General features: G+C 43.0%; 1 protein-coding gene across 7 annotated transcripts in view; it reads left to right on the top strand.

Annotated features, from left to right (window-relative positions):
* Positions 1-440: 440 nt before the first annotated feature.
* Positions 441-24354, top strand: part of LMAN2L (lectin, mannose binding 2 like) — a gene marked incomplete at its 5' end in the record, with an annotated part of 30996 nt that continues 7082 nt past the window's right edge. For 2 of the 7 annotated variants that reach the window (XR_013961471.1, XM_080685064.1), the window contains 7 exons: positions 465-669; positions 1859-1977; positions 5282-5399; positions 6193-6275; positions 20271-20303; positions 21311-21472; positions 21565-21679. Coding sequence is in view for 6 of the 7 variants with exons in the window: in XM_080685064.1 (XP_080541190.1) it covers positions 483-669; positions 1859-1977; positions 5282-5399; positions 6193-6275; positions 20271-20303; positions 21311-21472; positions 21565-21679 (817 nt within the window). Of the gene's footprint in view, positions 670-1858; positions 1978-5281; positions 5400-6192; positions 6276-20270; positions 20304-21310; positions 21473-21564; positions 21680-24354 lie in introns of all 7 variants that reach the window. The other 5 variants (XM_080685066.1, XM_080685063.1, XM_080685067.1 and 2 more) reach the window with 5 other exon arrangements.

Genomic DNA, 24354 nt, shown 5'->3' on the forward strand with positions numbered 1-24354 from the left:
AATTTTCCTGACAAATTTCCAGCTACTTCAACTGTGTATTTGTCTATTTCTCCTTTCAGTTCTATATCATCCTGATTGATGGTTAGTTCTGCACAGAAGAGAGGGTACTATGGCACAGAGGTTAGAACGTTTGTGTGCAACAGAAAGAAACATCTTATATCTTTAAATCTACTTTAGATCACCAAAGAAACATTTTATCTTTTTAAATTTTCTTTAGCTTGCAGGGAAAAATGGAAATCACTACCTATCCCAGCAGGCCTAGCGGAACTCAGGACAAATGCAAATAAGGGAGTCCAGGCACTTGACCACGCCCCCTTCCTGGGTTGGCAAGGCAACTGATACCAAGCCAGCCAATCAGTGAGATGCTCACCTGCGGGGGCGGAGAATCTATGAGAGCCAATGGGACACGGGGCAGGTAGTTCTATGGGCCAATGGCTTGTGAGATGGGGCGGGCTTTTGGTGAAGGGACAGTGGTGAGAAAGATGGCGGCGACTCTGGGCCCCTCTGGGTGGTTGTGGCGGTGGCGGCGGCGTCTGTCTGCTTGGGATGGGTCTAGGATGTTGCTCCTTCTCCTTTTGTTGGGGTCTGGGCAGGGGCCCCGAAAAGTCGGGGCGGGTCAGACGTTCGAGTACTTGAAGCGGGAACACTCGCTGTCGAAGCCCTACCAGGGTGAGGCGCCCGGGACGAGGTGATCGTGCATGGGGAGGGCTTCGGGACCTGAGATCCTCGGTAGAGGCGGGGTGCGACGGGCTTCGTGGCCCGGCCACTGCCGGCGATGGGTAGGGGCCCACGGGGACTCCCGCAGAGTTTGGGAACTACGGGTCCGAAGGGCAGGGGTCAGCCTCCCTCCCACTCCCGGCGCCGCAGTAGCGCTGGAGGTTTCCAGCAGGTCGTCCCTGGGCCCTCGGATGCCGCCAGGGCTAGGCCTGAACGCAGGGGAGGAGAGAGAACTGCGAATGGGGGCGAGTGATGGAGGGCCACTAGCAATGAGCCAGTCTCCGGATGGAGTTATAGAGGTGCTAGAAATAAAGCAGGAGGCAGAGCTGGGGCAGAACTTGGCCCAACGGAGAAAGAAGACAAAATTCTGTTGCCCATTGAAACACCCGTTCTTCTCCAATTCAGGAGTCCTGTTGATGAAAGGAGCTGTCAGCTTTGCTCTGTTAGGGTTCATAGATTTCTAGGCACAGCTTATCAGCTAGAACATTTATGTAGGTTTCAAAGAGGACCAAATCAGTGCAGTTGGCTTAACTAACACAAGCCTGTTTTCCCATTGGAGTGTAGGTAGGGGGACAGCAAACAAGCAAACACAGACTCCAAGTGGAAGAGCACATTCACTACTGCTAAGGGTGATTATTTGTTCACTTAGCCGATACACGGGGAGATGCACGGGGTGTCACCATTGTGTGTGTCCCTGCTAATGCTGTGGGTTATAGACACAGCTCTCACTCTCAATTATAGTCTAATGTATCTGCTAAAGCCATGCTTGGATTATTTAAAGAATGTGATTAAGCCCCAGAAGCCTGAGGATCAAGCTCTTTTTGGTTTAACTGGGGATTTTTTTTCTTTCGTGGAGCTACAATTTACTCACAAAAAGGGAAGAATAGATCTGAGCTATGGTTACTCTGGCATAGATAAAGTGTTGGATAATGTGATAGCTCTAATGTGCTTTGGGATCTTCACTTAAGGGCTTTGTGAAAAGAAGCTGTAAAAATGGTAAGGATTTAAGATTTATGAGTGATAGGTGGGAAATTGACATGAAAGGGGGAAAAAGATGACTGTAGCTTTTGGAGGGCCTTGTGGTGGCTTTCTGAATGGGTTGGTGTTGAAGAGTACGAACAGATCTACTTCCTCCCTGTAGGTGTGGGCACTAGCAGTTCTGCATTGTGGAATCTGATGGGCAACGCCATGGTGATGACGCAATATATCCGCCTTACTCCAGATATGCAAAGTAAACAGGGTGCTCTCTGGAACCGGGTGGTAAGAATCTTCCTCCCTCCTGTGTTGGTGACCCAAAAAGTTCGCCAGAGGCATATTGTCTTAGTTTTACTGTCTGTTTGTTTTCTGTGGTTATTAAAGGTTTTCATTTCAGAGGTTATGATGCCCTTCATAATGAAATCAGATATTTAGAGAAATGCTCTCTATTGCCCTAATTATAGCAAAGAATTCATTTTTATTCTCTTTTCTGAAATGTCTTTAATTCAGACATTTAATTCAGACTTGGTAGTATGACTTCTTGGAGGTTAATAACTTATGTTTAGTTACTTTGCTTTGTAAAGTAGAAGACTAGCCTTTTAAATTTATCTGAAACTTCATCCTAGTTTCACCCCCTCCCATGTTAATTCACTTTAAGGAGTCTAATTTTAAGTTTTATTGTCATGTGAAAGCCACTTTGAGCCCTTGGTCATTTTATCTGCCCTTCTCTGGACCTTTTCTAGCTACATTGTCTTCCTTTGAGGTATGGTGGCAAGAAGTGAATGCAGTATTCCTGGTGTGGCTGATTTTGTACAAGTGTAAGATGATGCTTTCTTTTTGGTTTCCAGGGCTTTTTCAAAATCTTTTATGACTGCTTTACTTTTGGGAATGGCTTTGGCATCCTTGAATACTTTTGGGTTCACATAAGCTAAGACCTCACTTTTTCATGTTTTTTTAATCATTAGTTTTAGATAAGTGAACCCCAGAAAAGAGCACTATTTCTTCTTCCTGCTCATTTTTATGTGCAGAGAATTCGAAAGGAGCAGAGGGAGAAGAGAAATTTCTACATGAGCCATCTGCACAAGCTGGCCCCTTGCTCCAGATTGTAGTGCTGAGCTTGTTCCTGGACAGTGTATGGTAGTGTGTTTTGGAAGAAGAGGTGAAGGGCTACCAGTTGAAAGACTCGGGTCCCAGATGTAGCTGTATTATACACCCACTGTGAGCCCTAGGCGGTTAGTTAACGTCTCCGTTTTTAGTTTTTCCATCTGTCATATGCACTTCATAATACCTATTCTACACGCCTACCAGAATTTTTGTGAGGATAGACATGAAAAAGTTTTGGAAAGCTAAAGTAGTTACAGAAATGTACGTTGTTATGCCCTACATCTGTTATAAGGTGCATTGATGGAGGTCTCTGGGTTACTAAATTATTCTATCCAGGGTTCAAAACTTTGCTGCTGTCTTGCTAGCTGTCTCTACATAACTCATAGCAGCAATTCTAGTCTCTGGTTTTCCTGCCCTTTATCAGATTCTCTGCTACTTCTATTTTTTAAAAAAATATTTTTATTGATTTCAGAGAAGAAGGGAAAGGGAGAGAGAGAGATTGAAACATCAATGATGAGAATCATTGATTGGCTGCTTCCTGCATGCCCCCTTCTGGGGATCAGGCCCAAGACCTGGGCATATGCCCTGATGGAATCTTGGTTCATAGGTCTACACTAACCTCTGAGCTTCATGGGCCGGGCTACCTGTATTTTTTTTACAACTGGCTATCAGAAAGAGCCTTGGAGTTGTTTCTGAGTTACGTATTTGGATAGGAAGCATTGGTTTGAGCAGTGGGTTCTCAAGTTTGGCTGTCTATTGGAGTCAGTGCCTGGATTCCACCTCCAGAGATTCTGGCTTAATTGGAATTGGGTATGGCTTGGGCATTGGGATTTTTCCTTAAAGCCCTCTAGGTGAATTTAATGTGCAGCAAAGTTTCAGAACCACTGTTAGACATAGTCCTGATCAAAACTGTAGAGCATTGTGCTACAGGAGGCCAAAGATAAGTGGCAGACACCTCTTGGCTCAGTATGAACCTCTCGGGCCTTGCCCTCTTCCCAGGGACATAATACCTACCCTCTGGCTATGGTACAGCTTTCTGCCACTGAATTTCACTCTTGCCCTGAAAGCTAAATGTAACACCAGAAAGATGATAACCCAGAGACTGGGTTCATCAGAGTAGGGTTAGCTGTTGGAAAATTTAGAAGTATCCACACCCCTTTCATTTGGAATATGTACTCCTAATACTAACACTTTTGGAAGATTTCCCAGAAATTAAACTGAAAATGATCTAGCGATATGTTGCTTGAGAGCCAGAACAGTCTATTTGGAGAGCCTTTGGCTGAACCCCATTGGTCTGTCTGCTCCTCCTCTTCTTTCTTCATGGTGAACTTTAACCAGGAGCCTCTCTAAATCAAATACCCACTTTGCTTTCTACTTGAAAGTGTTCAACTATTTTTTTAAAAAAATGTTTTTATTGACTTAGAGAGAGAGGAAGGGAGAGGGTGAGAGAGGCAGAAACATTAGTGACATTAATGAGAGAATCATCAACATCAATCGGCTACCTTCTACATGTCCCCTACCGGGGATCCAGCCTGAAACCCTGGCATGTGTCCCAACTGGGAATTGAACTGGCAACCTCCTAGTGCATGGGTTGATGCTTAACCTCTGAGCCACACTGGCCGGGCATGTTCAACTATTTAGAGCACTTACTCCTCCATTTTCCCAAGGTTTGCTACACAATTCAGAAAAAGAAATAGGAGTCTGATTCACACCCACCTCCTTAAAATTTTTCCACCAGAGGCTATCCCTGTGGTGAGGTTGGGAGTGGTCTCCTTTGGTGCATTTATGCTTCCTGGCCATGGGCATGAAGTTTGGGGGGATTGTAACTTACCCTTTCTCAAGGGAACTCCAGCTTGTCCCTCCCTCAGCTTGGTATGGGGCCATGTCCAATTAATTAGTGTTGTGTATAGCATCTGCTAATTATTTCTGGAAACCTTTGCCTAATGACTTCATTTTTCTTACTCTTTCACAATGAATGAGGTTTTGACCTTCCTTTAAAGTCTAAGCTACTTACTTATTTATTTTTAAAATTCTTTATTATTGAAAGTATTACATATGTCTCCTTTTCCCCCATTGTAAATCTAAGCTTTTTAGAGTCTTTCTATCAGAGGGGTGATCTTAAGCTATAGGTGATTCAGCCACCTGTACTCTACAGGCTGAGATGCTTTGCTGGATGGGTGTCTGACGATAGCAATCTCACATGGCGTTTTGGAGTACTATCCTATTTCTATTGGGAGATGTTGAAGAAAATTTGGAGGTTTATTCACTTTTTATATTAAATCTCATATACAGTTGAATGGCTCTATTTATTTAATTTTATGACACAAACACTTAGCAAGACTTAGATTTCAGTTTTAACCTGTAGCCTCGTGTTACATGCATTTATGTTTTCCTAGTCTGTAGACTGCTGCTGAGGGCTTCAGTCGTTTTGCATTTCATACTCCTCATTGATCCCAATATGTGTTGTGTGTTTTTCTCACTTCAGCCTTGTTTCCAGAGAGACTGGGAGTTGCAGGTGCACTTCAAAATCCATGGACAAGGGAAGAAGAATCTACATGGGGATGGCTTGGCAATCTGGTACACAAAGGATCGGATGCAGCCAGGTATTGGGACCCTGGGTTGCTCTTATGTAGAGTGTGACTGACATGCTTTTTCATGTGTCCTCTTTTTGAGAAGGGTATGTCCCTACATATCAGCAGTTTCCCCTCTCCCTTGATGTCTGTGGATGAAGACTGGCCCTGTCTAGTCTTTAGAATGGGGTCTGAGTCCTCAGAAGGAGCTGAACTTGACTCCTCCTGGGCTGATTTCTTGCTTATTAGTTCCTTCTTATTTCCCTGTGAACCCACCTGGCCTGTTGACGAGGTGAAAGCACTGGCTCTCCTGAACACTGATGATTGGGTGAGCAGATTTCTTCTCGGCCTTCACAGTGACCCATTCAGCACTCCTGAGTTGGGAGAAGAGTGTCTATTTCCCCCCGTTGTGTGGGAGCCATTGCCCAAAGCAAATGGCAAACTCCACCTCATTGAACCTGATCTCCTTTGCAATAAGAAGTCAAACTTGGGAATTTGGATCTCTCTTAGTGACATGGTCATCAACAAGTGTTTGTAAGGCAGAATTCTTTAGGGGCGCCTTAGCAACCAGTCGGGATCAGGGAGCAGCTGTAGTGCTAAACAAGGTTGCAGTGGCCTTATCTCTTTCCCCTGCCTTCATAACAACTACAGCTGTGTACTGGGTGCTTGTTACAGGCCATGCACTTTGCTGGGTGCTTTTACATGTTTTCTTGTCTTAATTGAGGCCTGAGAGTCATTTGAATTTTACCTTTTCCTCCATCATAGTGAATATTATTCCTTTATCTTGGCTTTATTTCATTGTTCATCATCTGTTCTCTCTCTCTAGGGCCTGTGTTTGGAAACATGGACAAATTTGTGGGGCTGGGAGTATTTGTAGACACCTACCCCAATGAGGAGAAGCAGCAAGAGGTAATGGCAAGTGTCAGAGCTTAGGACAGCCGCATGGACGTTCCCGTCCTCTGCCTCAGGAATGCTGTTCAGGAGGGAACAGAGGGGCTAGGACGTGAGGGGTTCACTTCTACTTTCATCTATTGAACTTTAGCAGTTAATGCATTTCTCAGGGCTTTTTCTCCAGAGAGAGCTGTTTATGGGGCACAGTCCTGTGGGAATGGCCACCTGAATGGGGGCTTTCTCTTTAGCGTTAACAGTGTTCTGTCTTGTGCACATTAGGTGGTTCCTGGAAGTGAGCATACTTGGCTGGTTGGTGGTTTGGCTACTAGGCCAGCACCAGAGCAAGCTGATGTATGTCACTCACCTGGTGACTTAATATATCACTGCCATGTCCTCCTGCAGTTTGTTCACCCTTTCCAGCATCCTTTTCTTCTTCCTCTCCTCAGGAAGCTTCTTGCTTTTTGTTAGCAGACCCTAAGGTTTCTGTAGTATTTTCTTAGGCTAACAGCAGGTTGGTACTCTCTGCCTGATGGCCCTATCATCAGGTGGTGGGAACATGGTTATGAAAGGTTGTTGCTAGGCATCCTGTAGCTAAATAATATTTAGCAGGAAAGAAAGGATTAGGAATGGAAGTAGAACTCGCTTTATTTTTACCCCAAAAGTTTATGAAATATTTCAAACTTATAAAAAATTGGAAGAACAGATCATTGTATATTCAACAACCAGATTCAACAGTTTTTAACATTTCCCACAGAGTTCACCTTAGAGGATGTGGAAAGTGAGACCTGAGCTAGGAGAATAACCTTTTGTTGTGAGTCAATTACAGAGTTGTTTGTGGGCCCCTCTTAACACCACCATCATCAAACCCTGTTCAGGCGCCACACCCTGGGAATCTTGAGCAAGACCAACATGGTCCTTGCACTCAGTAGCACTGATGTGTGAGAGTCCTGGTGGGGGAACTAGGGGATGTAAAAGTGAAGCTATAGCAGTGGTGGAGGTGGCGGTGGGGAAGATTTTTTCCAGGAAATGACATTTACATTAAAGTCTGCAAAATGAGGAACCAATGCTTCATGCTGAGGGAAAAGCATGTGTTAAGGTGATGAAGTGAGAGAAGAGACAGTGAGTGTGAGGGCACAAAGGGGCATCAGAGAGAGATGAGGCTAGAAAGAGAAATGGGGCCAGCAGCCTTGCCACGTTGCACAATTCCAGGGGCTACCATTCATATTGCATTCTTTTGTATTAATACTGTTGTCTCTTGGGCATGTTAACTGGACAGTGAGATTGAGCACTGTCTCCTTGGGTGGTTGGTGGTTTGGCTGTTTAGATCAGCACCAGAGCACGGGTGTGTGTGACTCATCCTCACCGTGCTCACTGTGGGGCCAGGTTCTGAAGGGTTGTGTTCCCATTAAGGAGTCTGTACTGTGTTCTAAGGCGATAAGTGCATTAAAGGATTTTAATGAGGGGCATGTCTTGACTAGGTTTGCTGTTGTGCTGAGGAAATAGTGGTCGGTAGAAATGCATTCGAATAAGAGGTCTGGGCTGCAGGGCCTGACTAGGGTTTTAAACCTGCCTCTCTGTGAATTGTTCAAATTGTGTTAGCTTCCATTTCACCATGAGGTACTATTAATTCTGATTTGAGAGGGGATATATGGGTTTATTTTGTAAGGAGAGTAGCCATTAATCAGAAAAATCAGTTGCAGATGGTAAAAAATAGGACTTCTTTTCTGTCTAGCTATTATGGTTCTCACTCCCAACTGCACATTGGAATTCCCTAGAGAGCATTTAGAATGCTGATGTCCAGGCCCAACCTCAGAGAGTCTCATGCCATTTGTCTTAGGTAAAGTTTAGCCAACCTTACTTTTCAAACCTCTCCAGGTGAGTTACATGTATAGCCAGGATTGAGAAGCCCTGGACCACCATCGAGTCCTTGTTTTCTTATTTATATATTTATTTATTTATTAAACAAATTTTAAAATTAAAATAAAATTTAAAAAACTAATAAAAGCAAGTTTTTGTTTACTCATGCTTGCCATTTTACAGATAGTCTTAATCTTCATCAAATCTCCTTGTAGTCAGTATTATTTTTCCCATTTTACCAATGAGAAGCTCAAAGAAGGTAAGTGTCTTGCTCAAGGTAACAGCCAATATAAGTTGGAGTCAGATTTTGAGCATAGGTCCACCTGATTCCCGAGGCTGTGATTTTAGTTCTGGTTGTTACCTCCCAGCACTGTGTTCTTCTGCCGGGTGGATTTCCTTGAGAATGGAGAAACTCATTGTTCTCGTGAGCTGTGCAGTTGCAGTACATAGATCTTCTACTCCCTGCAGAGAGTATAGGAAGTGCACTCCTTCTACCTCCCAACAACCTGGAACTACCTTAGAGGGTAAGATCAGATGTGTTTTGTTAGCAGCATGGTTTACTATATGATACGATATGTAAAGGTGTCAGCCATTGTTCCATGCATTTTTATATGTATTATTTACTTATCAAAACGGTACTTTGGGGTGTATGTTATTTTTATCCCTACATTATAGGTAAGAAACTGAAGTCCAGAAAGGCTTAAAAAAACCCAAAAAACTTGTTAATGACACACAGGTAATGAATGGGTTTGTGTTTTTAAAAAAAATATATTTTTGATTTCAAAGAGGAAGAGGGAGAGAAAGATAGAAACATCAATGATGAGAGAGAATTATTGATTGGCTGCCTCCTGAATGCCCCATACTGGAGATCAAGCCTGTAACCTGGGCATGTGCCCTCACTGGGAATCAAACCTTGAACTCCTGGTTTATAAGTCAATGCTGAACCACTGAGCCACGCCAGCCGGGCCAGGTAGTGGGTTTGAAATCAGAGACCACAGTCTCATTATTTTGATTTGTTATTTTGAGCACATAAGGATAGAGTGACAAATATGGTGCCTTTTAAAAGCTTGCAAATGTCATGTGTAAAGATGTGCTGGATGAGGAGGACAAGGAGGCTGCAGGAGGGGTTTTGAACAGTTCGTCAAATTTCTTAAGTTGCTGCAGTGAAAACGTTTCTCTGGTTTCTTGTTACCTTGTCACCAGAGTACACATGGCCTTGTTGCTCAGCTCACTTCCTACCACATTTGTCCACCAGGATATACTGGGAAAATGCTAGCAACCATTAATGCACCTGAGAAGGGGTTTAGGCTTGGCTATCTGCATCAGGACAGGTTGTCCAAAGTAACATAATTTCCTCACCAGCGATTTAGGGATTGCAGTTTAGTAAGTAGGTCAAGAGCTTGCCTATTTGTGAGTGCAGGGTACTACCTGTGCTATAGTGAGGTTGCCAGATCATAAATCGTTGTTGAAATAACAGCTGAAGAAATAGAAAATCTGGATAGATAAGTAAAGAGATAGAATTAGTAATTAACAGTAACTCAGCCCTAGCTGGTTCGGCTCAGTGGATAGAGCGTCGGCCTGCAGACTGAAGGGTCCTGGGTTCGATTCCAGTCAAGGGCACAGGTTGCGGGCTCAATCCCTGGTAGGGGGTATTCAGGAGGCAGCCGATGAATGGTTCTCTCTCATCATTGATGTTTCTATCTCTCCCTTTCCCTTCCTCTCTGAAATCAATAAAAACATATTAAAAAAAAAAACTCACAAAGAAAAGCCCAGGACTAGATGGTTTCACTGATAAATTCTACCAAATACGTAAAGTAGAATTAATATGGAATTCTTCTCAACCCCTTACAAAATATAAAAGGAAGGGACACTACTAACTCATTCTTTGAGTTGGTATTACCCTGATATTAACACTAGGTTAGGACATCACAAGAAAACTACAGACCAATATCTTTATGAATACAGATGTAAAAATTATCAACAAAATACTAGCAAACCAAATCCATTAACATATGAAAAGGATTATACATCATGACTGAATGTATTTATCCTAGAAATGAATGTTTGGTTTAATATCTGAAAATTAATATGATAGACCATATTAATAGAATAAAGGACAAAAAAATTTGATCATAGCAATAGATGTAGAAATAAGTATTTGACAAGATATAATACCTCTTTGTGATATAAAAGCACTCAACAAATCAGGAATAGAATGGAATTCCTCAACCTGATAGAGGGCATCTGTGAAGGACTCTCAGATAACGTACTTAATTGTAAAAGACTGAAATCTTTCCCCCTAAGGTCAGGAACAAGACAAGGATTCTGCGTTTGCCACTTGTATTTAACACAATCCTGGATGTTCTAGTCAGGACAGTTAGGTAAGAAAATAAAAACATCAAGATTGGAAAGGTAGAAGTAAAACTATTTCTATTAGCAGATGACATTATCTTATATATAGAAAATTCTAAAGAATCCACAAACTATTAGAACTAATAAATGAATTCAGCAAGGTTGTAGGACACAAGATCAACATACAAAAATCAGTTGTATTTCTATATATTTGCATTGAACAATCAGAACATGAAAGTAAGAAATTCCATTTACACTATCATCAAAAAGGAATAAAATACGTAGACATAATTTAACTAGAAACAAAATGCTTAGAAATAAGTTTAAGAAAACTTATACTCTGAAAGCTATAATATATTGTTGAAAAAATTTAAAGATTAAATAAGTGGAAAGACATTCTGTGTCATGAATTGGAAAACTTAGTATTGTTAAGATGGTGATACGCCCCACATTGATCTACAGATTTGATGCATTCTCTGTCTATCAAAAATCTAGCTGGCTATGCAGAAATTGACAAGCTAATCCTAAAATAAAAAATTCAAGAGAATCAGAATAGGCAAAATAATCTTGATAAAGAAGAGCAAACTTTGGAGGACTCACAATTATTGACATTATTACACAAGTCCTCCATTACCTCCCTTTTTGCCTCCTTCATCCATGAGCAATTGATTTTTGGTAAGGGTGCCAAGACAGTTCAATGGAGAAAGAATTGTCTTTTAAACAAATGGTACTAGGACAACTGGATTTCCTCAGGGAGAAAAATGAAGTTTTTCCAACCTCACCATACACAAATTTTAACTCAAAATAGATCAAAGAACTAAAGGTAAAAGCTAAAACTATAAAACTCATAGAAGAAAACAGGATTAATTTTTCATGACCTTGGATTAGGCAGTGGTTTCTTAGATACAATACCAAAAACAAAAGCCACAAAAGAAAAAAAAATACATAAAGTAGAAACTTGTGCTTCAAAGGATACCATCAAGAAAGTGATAAGACAACCCACAGACTGCAAGAAAATAAATGTAAATTATATATCTGATAAGGGACTTGTGATAATTCTTTACAACTCAATAATGAAAAAGACAACCCAATTAAAAAATGGCCAAAGCATCTGAATAGATATTGACCCCAAGAAGATATATGGATTGCCAATAAACACATTTAAAGATATTCAACATCTGTAGCCATTAAGGACATACAGATGAAAACCACAGCCCTGTTGAGCATTGTTCCATGTGCCAAAAAGTTTCGGGTTTGATTCCTAGTCAAGGCATATATCCGGTTGTGGGTTCAATCCCCAGTCAGGGTGGGTATGGGAGGCAACCAATTGATGTTTCTCTCACATCAATGTTTCTCTTTCCCACTCTCCCTCTCTAAAAAAGTCAATATAAGCATTAAAACCCACAGTGAGATGTCACCTCACACTACTTGTATGGCTAAAATGGAAAAGACAGATGATAACAAGTGTTAAGGCTGTGGAGTAATTGGAACCCTCATGCACTGCTGGTGGGAATGTAAATGGAGCAGTTGTTTTAGAAAACAATTGGGTGGGTCTTCAAATGCTTAAACTTAGAGTTCACCTAATCCAGCAATTCCATTCCTAGGTGTATACTCAAGAGAAATGAAAACATATCTACATAAAAAACTTTTACGTAAATGTCCATAGTAGCATTATGATCATAGCCAAAAAATAAATACAACTCAAATAATGAGTGGATAAACAAATATAATGTATCCTTACAATGGAACATCATTCAGTATTAAGAAGTGAAGCATTGATATGTTCTCCAATGTGGATGACCCTTGAAAACATGCTAAGTGAAAGAAGCCAGTCACAAAAGACGGATTTTATGATCCCATATGTACCAACTGTCCAGACAGGTTGATCAATAGGGCAGAAAGCAGATGAGTAGTTGCCTGAAGCTGAGCTAGGGTGGGAGTGGAGAGAGTGACTGCTAGTGGGCAAAGGGTTTCTTTTTGGGGCAGTGAAATGTTCTAAAATTTGTTGTGGTAATCACAGTCTTAACTCTGAATATACTAAAAGCCACTGAATTACAGACTTTAAATAGGTGAATGGAAATATTGTGTGAACTATATCTTAGTATTGCTATTTTGTTAAAATGTTGATTCAAGCATGACTTGATCATCTTAGCATTATGAAATCATCAGCTGACAATCTTGGTTCCTCATGACAGCCCAGATGTTGGTGAGAAGTTGCAGGGAACTCTGGGAATGGGAGTGTCTTTTTTTAGTTGAAATCAGTATGATGACAAGAGGCCTTCTGGAAGGAGAGCACAGAAGTGCAGCCCTTTGCATCTTTGACCTCATAATTCCCGGGAGACATTGGGCCTCCCTCCATGAGATGAGACCGCAGGTGGGAGAGTGGGGAGAAATCTCAGGGTCCCAGGTCCGGCCAGCTTGGAAGCTGAGTTTGAGGCACTCCCCGTGTTTTATAATGAGATCATTGTTTTTCCTCCTTTGAAACTGGAAGAAAATTAACAGTACTGTGCCATCCAGGTTAAAAACACATTCCCTTGCCCTAGCTGGTTTGGCTCAGTGGATAGAGCGTCAGACTGCGGACTGAAGGGTCCCAGGTTCAGTTCCGGTCAAGGGCGCATGCCCGGGTTGTGGGCTTGATCCCCAGTTGGGGGCATGCAGGAAGCAGCCAATCAATGATTCTCATCATTGATATTTCTATCTCTCTCCCTCTCCCTTCCTCTGAAATCAATGAAAATATATTTTTTAAAAATACTCCTCTATTTTTAAAAAAACCAACAACACATTCCCTTGATAAAGACACCAATCCCTCTTGGCCTCTTTGTTGTCGGCAGAAAGAATTTTTACATTATTAAGGGAACTTCATCCTTCTTAAATTCTCTTGTTATCACCCAACATGGATGTGACTTAGGGGTTTTGTTTTGGTCCCAGGTGAGGTAGTGTTTTTCAAGATACTCTTTTGGCTATAACCGGTTTGGCTCAGTGGATAGAGCATTGGCCTGCGGACTCAAGGGTCCCAGGTTCGATTCCGGTCAAGGGCATGTACCTTGGTTGCGGGCACATCCCCAATAGGGGGTGTGCGGGAGGCAGCTGATCGATGTTTCTCTCTCATCGATGTTTCTAACTCTATCTCTCTCCCTTCCTCTCTGTAAACAATCAATAAAATATGTTAAAAAAAAGATGCTCTTTTGGAGAATAGGTGTGTGGAGTATTGGCAAATTCTGATGTGAGTAGGTAGTGAGGCTGTTTCATTGCTGAGAGCTGGTTTTTGAGGGAAGTAGAAATGTATGGCTTTCTGCTGGAATTGAGTGAAGGTGAGGAGGAAATAATGTGGGTTTTTTGAGACAATGAAAGAGAGGAAGGAGAAAAAAGGCAAGAGCCTGCTCTTAGCTCTGGGTTAGTTCTTTACTTTATTTGGGTTTTGACCTTTTTGAGAATATGATGAAAGATGCAGTTACACAGGATTTTGCATTCAATTTTAGGAAGTTCATGAATTCCTCAAAGTAGAACTGTAGACAAGATCTTCTCATTAACGAGACCTGTTCACATACTATCAGAATAATGGGCAGCCGTGAACTGGAGACATGCGCATTAGGCAGTGTTCTGAATCTTGGCAATTTTAATTGGGGTAGACGAGTCATGAACTTCAGTGTTCGGTGTTTGGGCATACATCAGTTTTAATGCTCTCTGGTTTTAGTGCACTCTATTGAAGTCCTCAAATTACATTATTTTGGTTTGTTCTAGTGGGGTCACAACTAACATAAATGGGATTAAAATCATCCCATGAGTTTAAAAGATCATGGTAATGTTCACAGATGTGAAAGTCTTCCAGGCAGTTAGCTGGCTGGAGTGTCCTCAGTTGAGCTTTAAGACTTGGGGACAGTCCCTAGTATAGCTTGGTAGTAGTTTGGGAGCTTGGGGCTCCGGGGCCTTCTTATGCTGCCCAATGATGTGAGAACCTCACTGATGTCACTCTATGTAAGATGGATGTTGCTGAGTTATCCTGTCACCTTTGTACCAGATTCCTGCATAAAGAGTTAGTTGGATGAAGATTACTGTAGGACCAGTGACTTACAAAGTTTTCTTTTCTTTTCTTTCTTTTTTTTTTTTTAATATATTTTATTGCTTTTTTACAGAGAGGAAGGGAGAGGGATAGAGAGTTAGAAACATCGATGAGAGAGAAACATCGATCAGCTGCCTCCTGCACACCTCCTACTGGGGATGTGCCCGCAACCAAGGTACATGCCTTTGACCGGAATCGAACCTGGGACCTTTCAGTCCGCAAGCCGACGCTCTATCCACTGAGCCAAACCGGTTAGGGCTTACAAAGTTTTCTAAGCCTGAAAAATGTCTTCTGTGTGTTCCACCAATGTCCAAAGGGAGGGTCAGACGGAGGTGTGAAGGGAGATGCTGCAGACGGGGCATTTGTTTGTTCTTCTTTTTATATTAAAGCTCATAGAAAAATCAGAAAAGGCTAAAACAAAACATACAAACAACTTTTTAAAAACAAAACATTGCATCACATGAAATACCATTTTTTAAAATTTTTCATTTTAAGTTTTTTAGATATATAGAAAAATTGAGAAGATGGCAAATACTAGATTCAGACTAATCTTTTAAAAATTTTGACATAATTTCAGACTTACAGATAAATTATAATATAATAAAGAATTCAGGGTGCTCTTTACGCAGATTCCCCAAAATGTTAATGTCTTATTACATTTGCTTTGCCTTTTTTGTTGTTGTTGTTAATCCTCACCAAAGGATATTTTTTTCCATTGAGAGAGGATGGAAGGGAGGGAGAGAGAGAGAAACATCGATTGGTTGCCTCCTGCATGCGCCCTGGGAGAGCAAACCTACAACCCAGGTATATGCCCTTGACTGGGAATCAAACCCAAGATCCTTCCATTCACAGGCCGATGCTCTAACCACTGACTCATCCTGGCAGAGCACTTTGCCTTTTCTTTTACCTCTGTATGTGTGTGTCTGTGTCTCTCTGTCTGTCTGTATATTTTCCTGAACTAAGGAGCAAATTGCCTTTTTTTAAGATGCTCCCTTTATTCTAAATACTTCACTTGTTTTTCCTAAACACAAGGAATTCTCTTACATAACCGCAGCATAGTGATCAAAATCAGGCACTTAATATTGATATCAATACTATTACCTAATTTACAGACCTTATTCAGATTTCACTAGTTGTCAAATATGTCCTTTATGGCAAAAGAAAAGCCCAGGTGCCATGTTGCATTTAGTTGTCCTTCCTTCGACCTGGAACCATTCCCCAGTATTTGTGTTTCAGGGTAGAGACCTAGTTTTTTTGTTTTTGTATCTCAGTATATACTAAGCATTTTTTCATATTGGTAGATATTGAGAGCCGTGTAGCTCTCACTGAGTGAGCCAGGACTCTAGGCTCCTGCTGCCTGTTTCAAATCCTGCTTTCACTACTCAATTCCTGTGTTCTCACTCTCTCTTTTTTTTAATCCTCTCCCGAGGATATGCTTCTAGATTTTAGAGAGAGGGAATGAGAGAGAGAGAGAGAGAAAGGTAAGAAAGAACATTGGTTGGTTGCTTCTTGTACGCAACCCGACTAGGATCAAACCCACAATCTAGGTATGTGCCTTGAGTGGGAATCAAATTCACAACCTTTTTGGGGTATGGGATGATGCTCCAACCGAGTCACACCGGCCAAGGCAAAACCTATTAAACAAGTTCTGTCCTCTTAAACAAGTTTTCTTACCTGTGAAATGGGAATGCCAATACTGTAACCGAATGGGTTGTGATAATTAAAGGAATGCATATGTGCTCATTACTGATACAGTGCCTGGCACAGAGTAAGCTCTCAGAAAGTGCTAGCTGTTCTCACCACTAACTGACACTCACAAGGGCCATCCTGCAGGTGTCTGCACAGTAGCCGTTGTGGCTCTGTTCTCTCCTACCCTGTTTTTCTTCATATCTGTCTAGGTTCAGAGAGCAAACTCGGCCGGTTTACTCAGCTGCAGGATGGTTTAGTTGGAAAAACTGCCCTAAAGAGTGGCTCCCAAGTTTATGAGCTCCTGTTGGTTGGAGACAGTTTCACTGGTCTGAGACTAAGAACAGTGAGGTGACTTCATAGATGCTAAATGTTTTATTATGACTTTACATATTTCTATCTATGGTATTAAAATGTTCTTTTAAAAAATGATATTTATAAAAAAGTGATGTTTATAAAGATGGTTGTCTTGTCATTATTGTATTTTAATGTATTTAGTAGGTCAGAAAACCAAAGGGTAAACCTGTTAACCTCCAAAATATTTTTGGAGATTTTACTGGTCCATGACAAGCCAGTGGTCTGGGAATTACTGCTCTAAACTATGTGTTTAGCATTGTGGGTATATATGAGTACCTGTAAACAATGTTTCTACCTGGAATTCATTCATTTAGTCATGGATTGAATGAACATTTATTATTTATTGACTCCTTCCTGAATGCTGGACACTGTACCAGATGCTTTACACGTCTCATTTCGTCTTCATAATTAACCCTGTGTGCCGTGTGTTCTCCCTGCTTCCAGCAAGGAGAGGGAGTCTCGGCTGGTGGAGCTCACCCCAAGTTATGAAGCTGGGAGTGGCGTGGCCGCAATTAGAACAGCTCTCCCTGCTGACAGGCCATGTTTGCTCTTTTCTGTTCAGTGGTTCACAGCTCGTGTGCTTCGGGTCTGGGGAGTTTTAGCACAGGGTTCGTAAACCCACAAGTTCACAGGTCTCCTTTCAATCACGATATGTTGAAGGTACAATTATATGTAGGTGCCCTTTTTTAAAAAGTGGCCTTGCAGTACAAAAACGTGAAAGCAGTTCTTCGCCCTCCAGACAGCGATTTACACAAGGCAGGAGTTCCTCATTTTTTGGTGACTCTTCAGTTAGGATTGAAACTGCCACCTTTGCCCGAGTCATTGTGATTCTTTAGCCTCTGGTCCCAGCTCCATTAAGGCTGCCTTTCAAGGAAAGGAACGACTGCTTTGTGATGTTATTGGGTACCCAAGAGACACTTCATGGACTCTGACTGGGCATGGAAAATAAGGTGCATTTAAATATTTACTATTCATGTGATGGGCAAAGTTGGAGGCCAAAGACATGAGTTACTGAAGGAGACAGAGGTCAGCTCTAAAGCTGTGGGGCTCTGTCCAGTGCAGTGTTTCTTAAATTTGGCTGTACATTGTAGCCATCTGTGGTGCTTTAAAAAAATAATAAACCTGTTCCCTACTCTAGACCTGCTGAGGCGACTCTAACTGAGGAACACATGTAGGTGCAGCTTAAAGCTCCCTCAGTCACCTCTGTTGGGATAATTGGGTGCCTCACCAGCCTGGGACCAATAAGGCCCCCTAACGTGGAGGACGGTTCTAGGCACTCTGGAGTTGGTAAATGAAGCAAGCCTTAGGATCATCGGAGCCCCTGGGGCATTTTTCATCCCTTCCTTTCCCTAACTGTTCACTTAGGAATTTCTTGTCAAGCCCATTTCTGTGAAGTGTTTGGTGACATACTTACAAATCTGTTGTTCTAGAGCAGCGATTTCCAGCCTTTTTCATCTCATGGCACATAAATTACTAAAATTCTGCAGCACACCAAAAATATATACTTTTTGCCAATCTGACCAAAAAATCAGAAGGTATAATTTAAAAATAAGTATATATGTATTTTTTTAAACTTATTTTTATTGACTTCAGAGAGGAAGGGAGAGGGGGGGAGAGAGAGAGAGAAAGAGAAAGAAATATCAATGATGAGAGAGAATCATTGATTGGCTGCCTCTTGCATGTCCCCTACTGGGGATCGAGCCTGCAACCTGGGTATGTGCCCTTGACTGGAATCAAACCCGGGACCCTTCAGTCCGCAGGCTAATGCTCAATCTATTGAGCCAAAACTAGGGCAAAAAAAATGTATTTTTATTGATTTCAGAGAGGAAAGGAATGGAAGAGAGAGATAGAGACATCAATGATGAGAGAGAATCATTGATTGGTTGCCTCCTGCATGCCCCACATGGGATCGAGCTCACAACCTGGGCAAGTGTCCTGAACAGGAATTGAACCGTGACCTCCTGGTTCATAGGTCTACACTCAATAACTGAGCCACACTGGCCAGGCCAGAAGGTATAATTTTGATTCGCACCAGACAACTATTGCTGTGTTAGCTGTTGTCTTTTTTAAAAATATATTTTTATTGATTTCAGAGAGGAGGGGAGCGGGGGAGAGAGAGAGAAACATCAATGATGAGAGAGAATCATTGACTGGCTGCCTTCTGCACACCCCCTACTGGGGGTCGAGCCTGCAACCTGGGCATGTGCCCTTGCCTGGAATCAAACCCAGGAACCTTTACTCCACAGGCCGATGCTCTATCCACTGAGCCAAACCAACTAGGGCTGTTGTCATTTTTTTATTTGACAGTCTAAGGGAAAAGAGGTCAATGTCCCTGACTAAATAGTCAGGTATTGCATGTTTTAAAAATCTTTGTGGCACAAGGTTGAAAATCGCTGTTCTAGATGACAGTTGTAGAAGAGTACATTTTGGAAGTTTATCGTCACTGATTCATTTCCTCTCCTGTTGTAGCCCTGTACACATTTAACAGTTGGGAGCTGCTCTGGCATGTGTCATGTGACCTCTCCTTCCATCTGCACTGCCTAGCACTGGGCTTGCTCTAAATGGTAGCTCATCATTTCTAAGGAAGATGTGCTAAACTCCTTACTGTGGGATCTGGCTCCTGCCTCAGCTCACACCAGCCCCTTCCTCACTAGCTGAGTTTCAAACACCTGTGTCTTCTAGTCCACGAATATGCCAAACTCATGCTGCTTTGGGGGACTGCCTCTAACTACATGGGTCTCAGCTGTTGTCTCCTTATTGGTTCCTATTGTATCACCTCTTCTGTTTTCATCACAGTATTTATCATAGTCTGAAATTTTATTTACTTAGAATTTGTCTCTTCCACTTCATTGTCATCTCCATGAGAGCAGGTACCTGTCTATGTTGTTTCCCATTGAACTTAAAGCATCTGGAATAGTGTCTGGCTGGTAACAGGTCTCAGGAAGCATCAGAGGAAGGAATGCTTTGTGCTCTACACCCTTACACACCCTTCTCATAGGGTAGGGCTGAACTGAGCCAGTGTAGGTATCTCTTGTTGCTAGTACTGTAGCAAAACTATCCTTGAATCACGGGCCATGTTTCAACACTCCCATGGAGCTTTGCCTTGCCCACATGTTAAAGGTTATATATTTGGAAATATATGTCCACAGGTTCAATTAGAGGGTAAATGATCCCTTTGATTTATGTTGATTTCACAGCCTCTCACGTGCTGGGCTTTTTGTCTTCTGGGCACTAGCTATATTCTGAGATCCTGGGCAGTAAACAGCATCTTGAATTTGGAAGAACTTAGCCCTGTCTCTCCCCTTGCTATAGAGATACTGCAGTCTGGGTACAAACTTTGGCCTGACCTCCTGACTCTCAGAGACATAAGTGGGGCCTGCTTGGATGGTGTAGTGCTGTGTGTTTTATAAAGCTTCAGGATCTTAGAGAGGTCTTCCCAGAGGACTTCTTTGCAGATCTGGTGATAGTAACACCTCCTCTCCTCATAATGAACAAGCACCTGTGCATATAGTTTTGCCTATAATTTTGAGAGGCACAAGGACTTGAGTGCCCTCCATGGACCCTAAATTTCTGTTTGGGTATTGAGACTGGTTTGCTCACCCACCACTGCTGGGTCTTAGCTCTCCGATGGCTGTTTCTTTCTGACTTGGTCTCTGTCTTCTGTGCCCTCTCTTGTTTTCAAACCTCTTGGACCCTCTCAGGCCCAGAAGAGGCGATATTCTCCAGGAGTCCAGGTATTTAATTCTTGACCCACCATGGCCATCCTTTATTCCCTGTGTGCTCATCCGACATTTGCTACTGTTTAGAATCCATGTGGCTCTTGTCTCAAGAGTCACCAGTCTCTGATTGTGAGTGCATCTTCACCTTGCATGTTGATATTGGGGACAGTGTGGAACTCACCAAGTGGCATGTGTCATGTGACCTCTCCTTCCACCTGCACTGCCTAGCACTGGGCTTGCTCTAAATGGTAGCTCATCATTTCTAAGGAAGATGTGCTCCTACAATTTTGTTGAAGAGAGAGGGCCTCTGAAGTAGGGTGGGAAAATGGGTGGGATCTCGGGAAACTTGCAGTGGGAGAACCTTGCTCTGTGTGTTATTGGGAGAAGTTGTGGCTGAAGCTTAACTGGGCTGGAAGGTTTTTTGGCTAAAACACCAACCAGCAGCCTGATTCTTTTTGAGTCCTCGTCCATTTGGCATCATGTGCTTATAGGATTTTAGAATTTGAAAGGAACTATCCTGAATGGAAAGATTTTCCTGATCAAAAGGTATTTTCAGGATACCTGTTGTGTGCAAAACACTCGGGGGTGGGGGGGGTGGTGTAGGGGGAGAACGGGCTAATGTGGAGACATGCAAAAAAGCATAACAAATTATTTTTTCTTAAAGGAGTTTACATAGCAGTTGGGTAGATAGGTACATAAACACAAAAAGCCACTAGTGTGGGGCAGAAGAACAGTGCAAAATGGTGTTCTTGGGGAGGAGGTTAGAGCGTTAGAGGGATCATGTCGGACCCACCCAGACTTGTAGCAAGGAGGATTCCTGAAGACAAGGACAGAGTTAGTTGCTTCCTGGGCCATATCACTTGAGTGTGGGTTCTAGCGGGTTGTTAATGATGAGGCTGGGCTATTGTCTGGTCGCTGTAAGGTGCTCAGCTTGTATGTGCACAGTTCTTGTTGCTCTTTGCACAGGTGCTCCTGAGAGTACTTCCTCATTGTCCTCTGCTTTTCCTTCCCTGCCTTCCTAGCGGGTGTTCCCCTACATCTCAGCCATGGTGAACAATGGCTCCCTCAGCTATGATCATGAGCGGGATGGGCGGCCAACAGAGCTGGGGGGCTGTACGGCCATTGTCCGCAATCTCCATTATGACACTTTCCTTGTGATTCGCTATGTCAAGAGGCATTTGACGGTGAGTCCCTGTTCTGGACCAGTTGGCAGTATCGGCTGTCTGGCTCCTGCTCCCGGGGCCTGGTCCTGATTTCTTTCTTCTTTTTATTCAAGATAATGATGGACATCGATGGCAAGCATGAGTGGAGGGACTGCATTGAGGTGCCTGGGGTCCGCCTGCCCCGGGGCTACTACTTTGGCACCTCCTCCATCACCGGGGATCTCTCAGGTACTACCACTGCACTTCTCATTTGCCCTGACTGAGGTCAGGTCTCAGTGGCCAGGCCGTGGTGAAGCTTCTCAGAGGTGAGAGCCAGACAAGCAGGACTCTGGGAAGCAGGTGCCCTGGGAGTGCTTATCTTCCTGCATTCTCGTACCCAGATTCCTTAAGACCCCAGGTGTAGGCTGGCCTCGGACAGCTGTCCTAGGAGATGGTTGGAGCTACGGGAAAGTAGTGTTTGCCCGTTCAAGGTGCCAGCTCTCCAGCTGTGTTTTGAGCTCTGCACTTTTCTGCCTCTGGTGCCACCTTTCTAGTCCGCTTCCTCCCTCCCACTCCTAATGTACTTAGTTCCCCTTCTCTGAACAAGGCTTCTCCGTGACTCTGCCGTCCCCCTTGACTCTGCCGTCCCCCAAGGCCCTGCTTTGTGCTCAGACTTCTGGGTTTCATGTGTAGAGATGCTCCCGTTTCCAGCCATTCTGCTCTGAACACACTGCCCGGGACCCATGTCTCGACTGTGCATTAGCGCTCTCCTAGTGAGAGTGACTCTGTGTCCCTGCCTGCGTGACACTCTGTTCTTAGTCCTGGCTCTGCGTCCTCTTGTCAGCTCTTTTGACCATGTGCCCTGAAGGTCTGTACCACTGACAGTACCCGCTGCTTGTCTTTCCTGGCTCCTCTGACTTTCTTTCTCCTTGTCCCCATTTGTTCTCCTCTTGGCTCCAGTCCTAATCATAACGTCATTTGAGAAGATGTAAAGAACCAAACTCTTGGGATTTTTTGACATAATTTATTATGAATAAAGCTAATAGGAAAAGGGAAACACCCATCTGAAATGGGCAACAGCTGCTCGGTTCCAGCATCGTGGCCAAGAGCAAATGTGGGCTCAATATGGCCATGCTGTCAGTTTTTCAAGAGAAGCTGGGAGTCTGGATTTTTAAAACGAAATCTGATTTTTAAAATCATGGCTTTTTTTTTTAAAAAAAATCAACTTTATTGAGATGTGCTTTCCATACAACAGAAATACATAGTTGGAAGAGTTTTTTTTTTAAATATATTTTTATTATTGATTTCAGAGAGGAAGGGAGAGAGAGATAGAAACATCAATGATGAGAGAGAATCATTGATTGGCTGCCTCCTGCACGCCCCCCACTGGGGATTGAGCCCGCAACCTGGGCATATGCCCTGACCGGGAATCGAACTGGTAACCTCTTGGTTCCTGGGTCGACGCTCAACCACTGAGCTACACCTGGCTGGGCAAGAGTTTTGACTACACCTGTGTCATGACCTCCATAGTCAAGACACATAACGTTTCTGTCACTGTGAGAAGTCTGGTGCCCCTTTGCAGCACTTGGCCCTCACCTGCTCTGCCCTGGCAACCAGGGGCTGAGTACTGTGCAGAAGGCTGAGGCTGTGGGCAGAGCTCCCCTGGGCCCAGGCACAGAGGCACAAGCTTTAGATCTTTGCTAGGTAATCTTGGTATGTGTTTCAAGTTGAAATGTCTTCTTTGCATTTTTAAGCTTACATGTTTCTAGGACCTGTCAGTTAACTTCCTGGTACACTTTTCAATGGGAAGTTGTTCTCAACTGTTAGAAATGACCAAAGAGAATACAGTCATGTTTTGTTTATCCTAAGGAATCCTTTGCTCTAGGTTTTTGGTGGTAATACCTACATTAGTGAGTCTGTGTACTCTGCCCATAGAATGTCCCTAAATAGAAATTGTGTCTTTCTCTCTTTTTTTTTTTTTTTTAATATATTTTATTGATATTTCACAGAGAGGAAGGGAGAGGGATAGAGAGCTAGAAACATCGATGAGAGAGAAACATCGATCAGCTGCCTCCTGCACACCTCCCACTGAGGATGTGCCCGCAACCAAGGTACATGCCCTTGACCGGAATCGAACCCGGGACCTTTCAGTCCGCAGGCCGACGCTCTATCCACTGAGCCAAACCGGTTTTGGCAATTGTGTCTTTCTCTTAAGGTCTTTCTTGTTGATACCTTCTTACTGTTAGGCAGTGGGTATTGAAATGGCTGAGAAAGTGGGGTACACTCCAGCCGTCCCAGTCATTGGTGCCCCACATTGTGAGGAGCAGTGCCCTGCCTTTTATTCTGTCCATGGCTCCCACTCAGTCCTGACAGAAAAACACCTCATTGAAGGCAAATCCAGTTTTTCAGCGTTTGCTAAGGGTCTGCTTAACATTCTAAATCTAAGCAGGTGTAGGTGCCATCCTAGTAATAGAAATGGCAAGAAATCCAACCAAGTAGCCATAACCTCCATGGCATTCAGATTTGTGGTCTCTTTTTTTTTTTTTTTTTTTTTTTTAAATATATTTTATTGATTTTTAACAGAGAGGAAGGGAGAAGGATAGAGAGTTAGAAACATCGATGAGAGAGAAACATTGATCAGCTGCCTCCTGCACACTCCCCACTGGGGATGTGCCCGCAACCAAGGTACATGCCCTTGGCCGGAATCGAACCTGGGATCCTTGAGTCCGCAGGCCGACGCTCTATCCACTGAGCCAAACCAGTTAGGGCGATTTGTGGTCTCTTAATACGAATATCCACTGAGAGGAACATGAGCTTCTTGAAGAAATGGCAGATCTATGGCAAGAAGTGTACAAGTGGGAACTTTCCAGAAAAGCAAGGAAGATATCAAGAATTACTGGGCCCTGGCCAGTGTGGCTCAGTTG

This window comes from Plecotus auritus (genome assembly GCF_963455305.1).
Source record: "Plecotus auritus genome assembly, chromosome: 8".
NCBI classification, from domain to species: Eukaryota; Metazoa; Chordata; class Mammalia; order Chiroptera; family Vespertilionidae; genus Plecotus; species Plecotus auritus.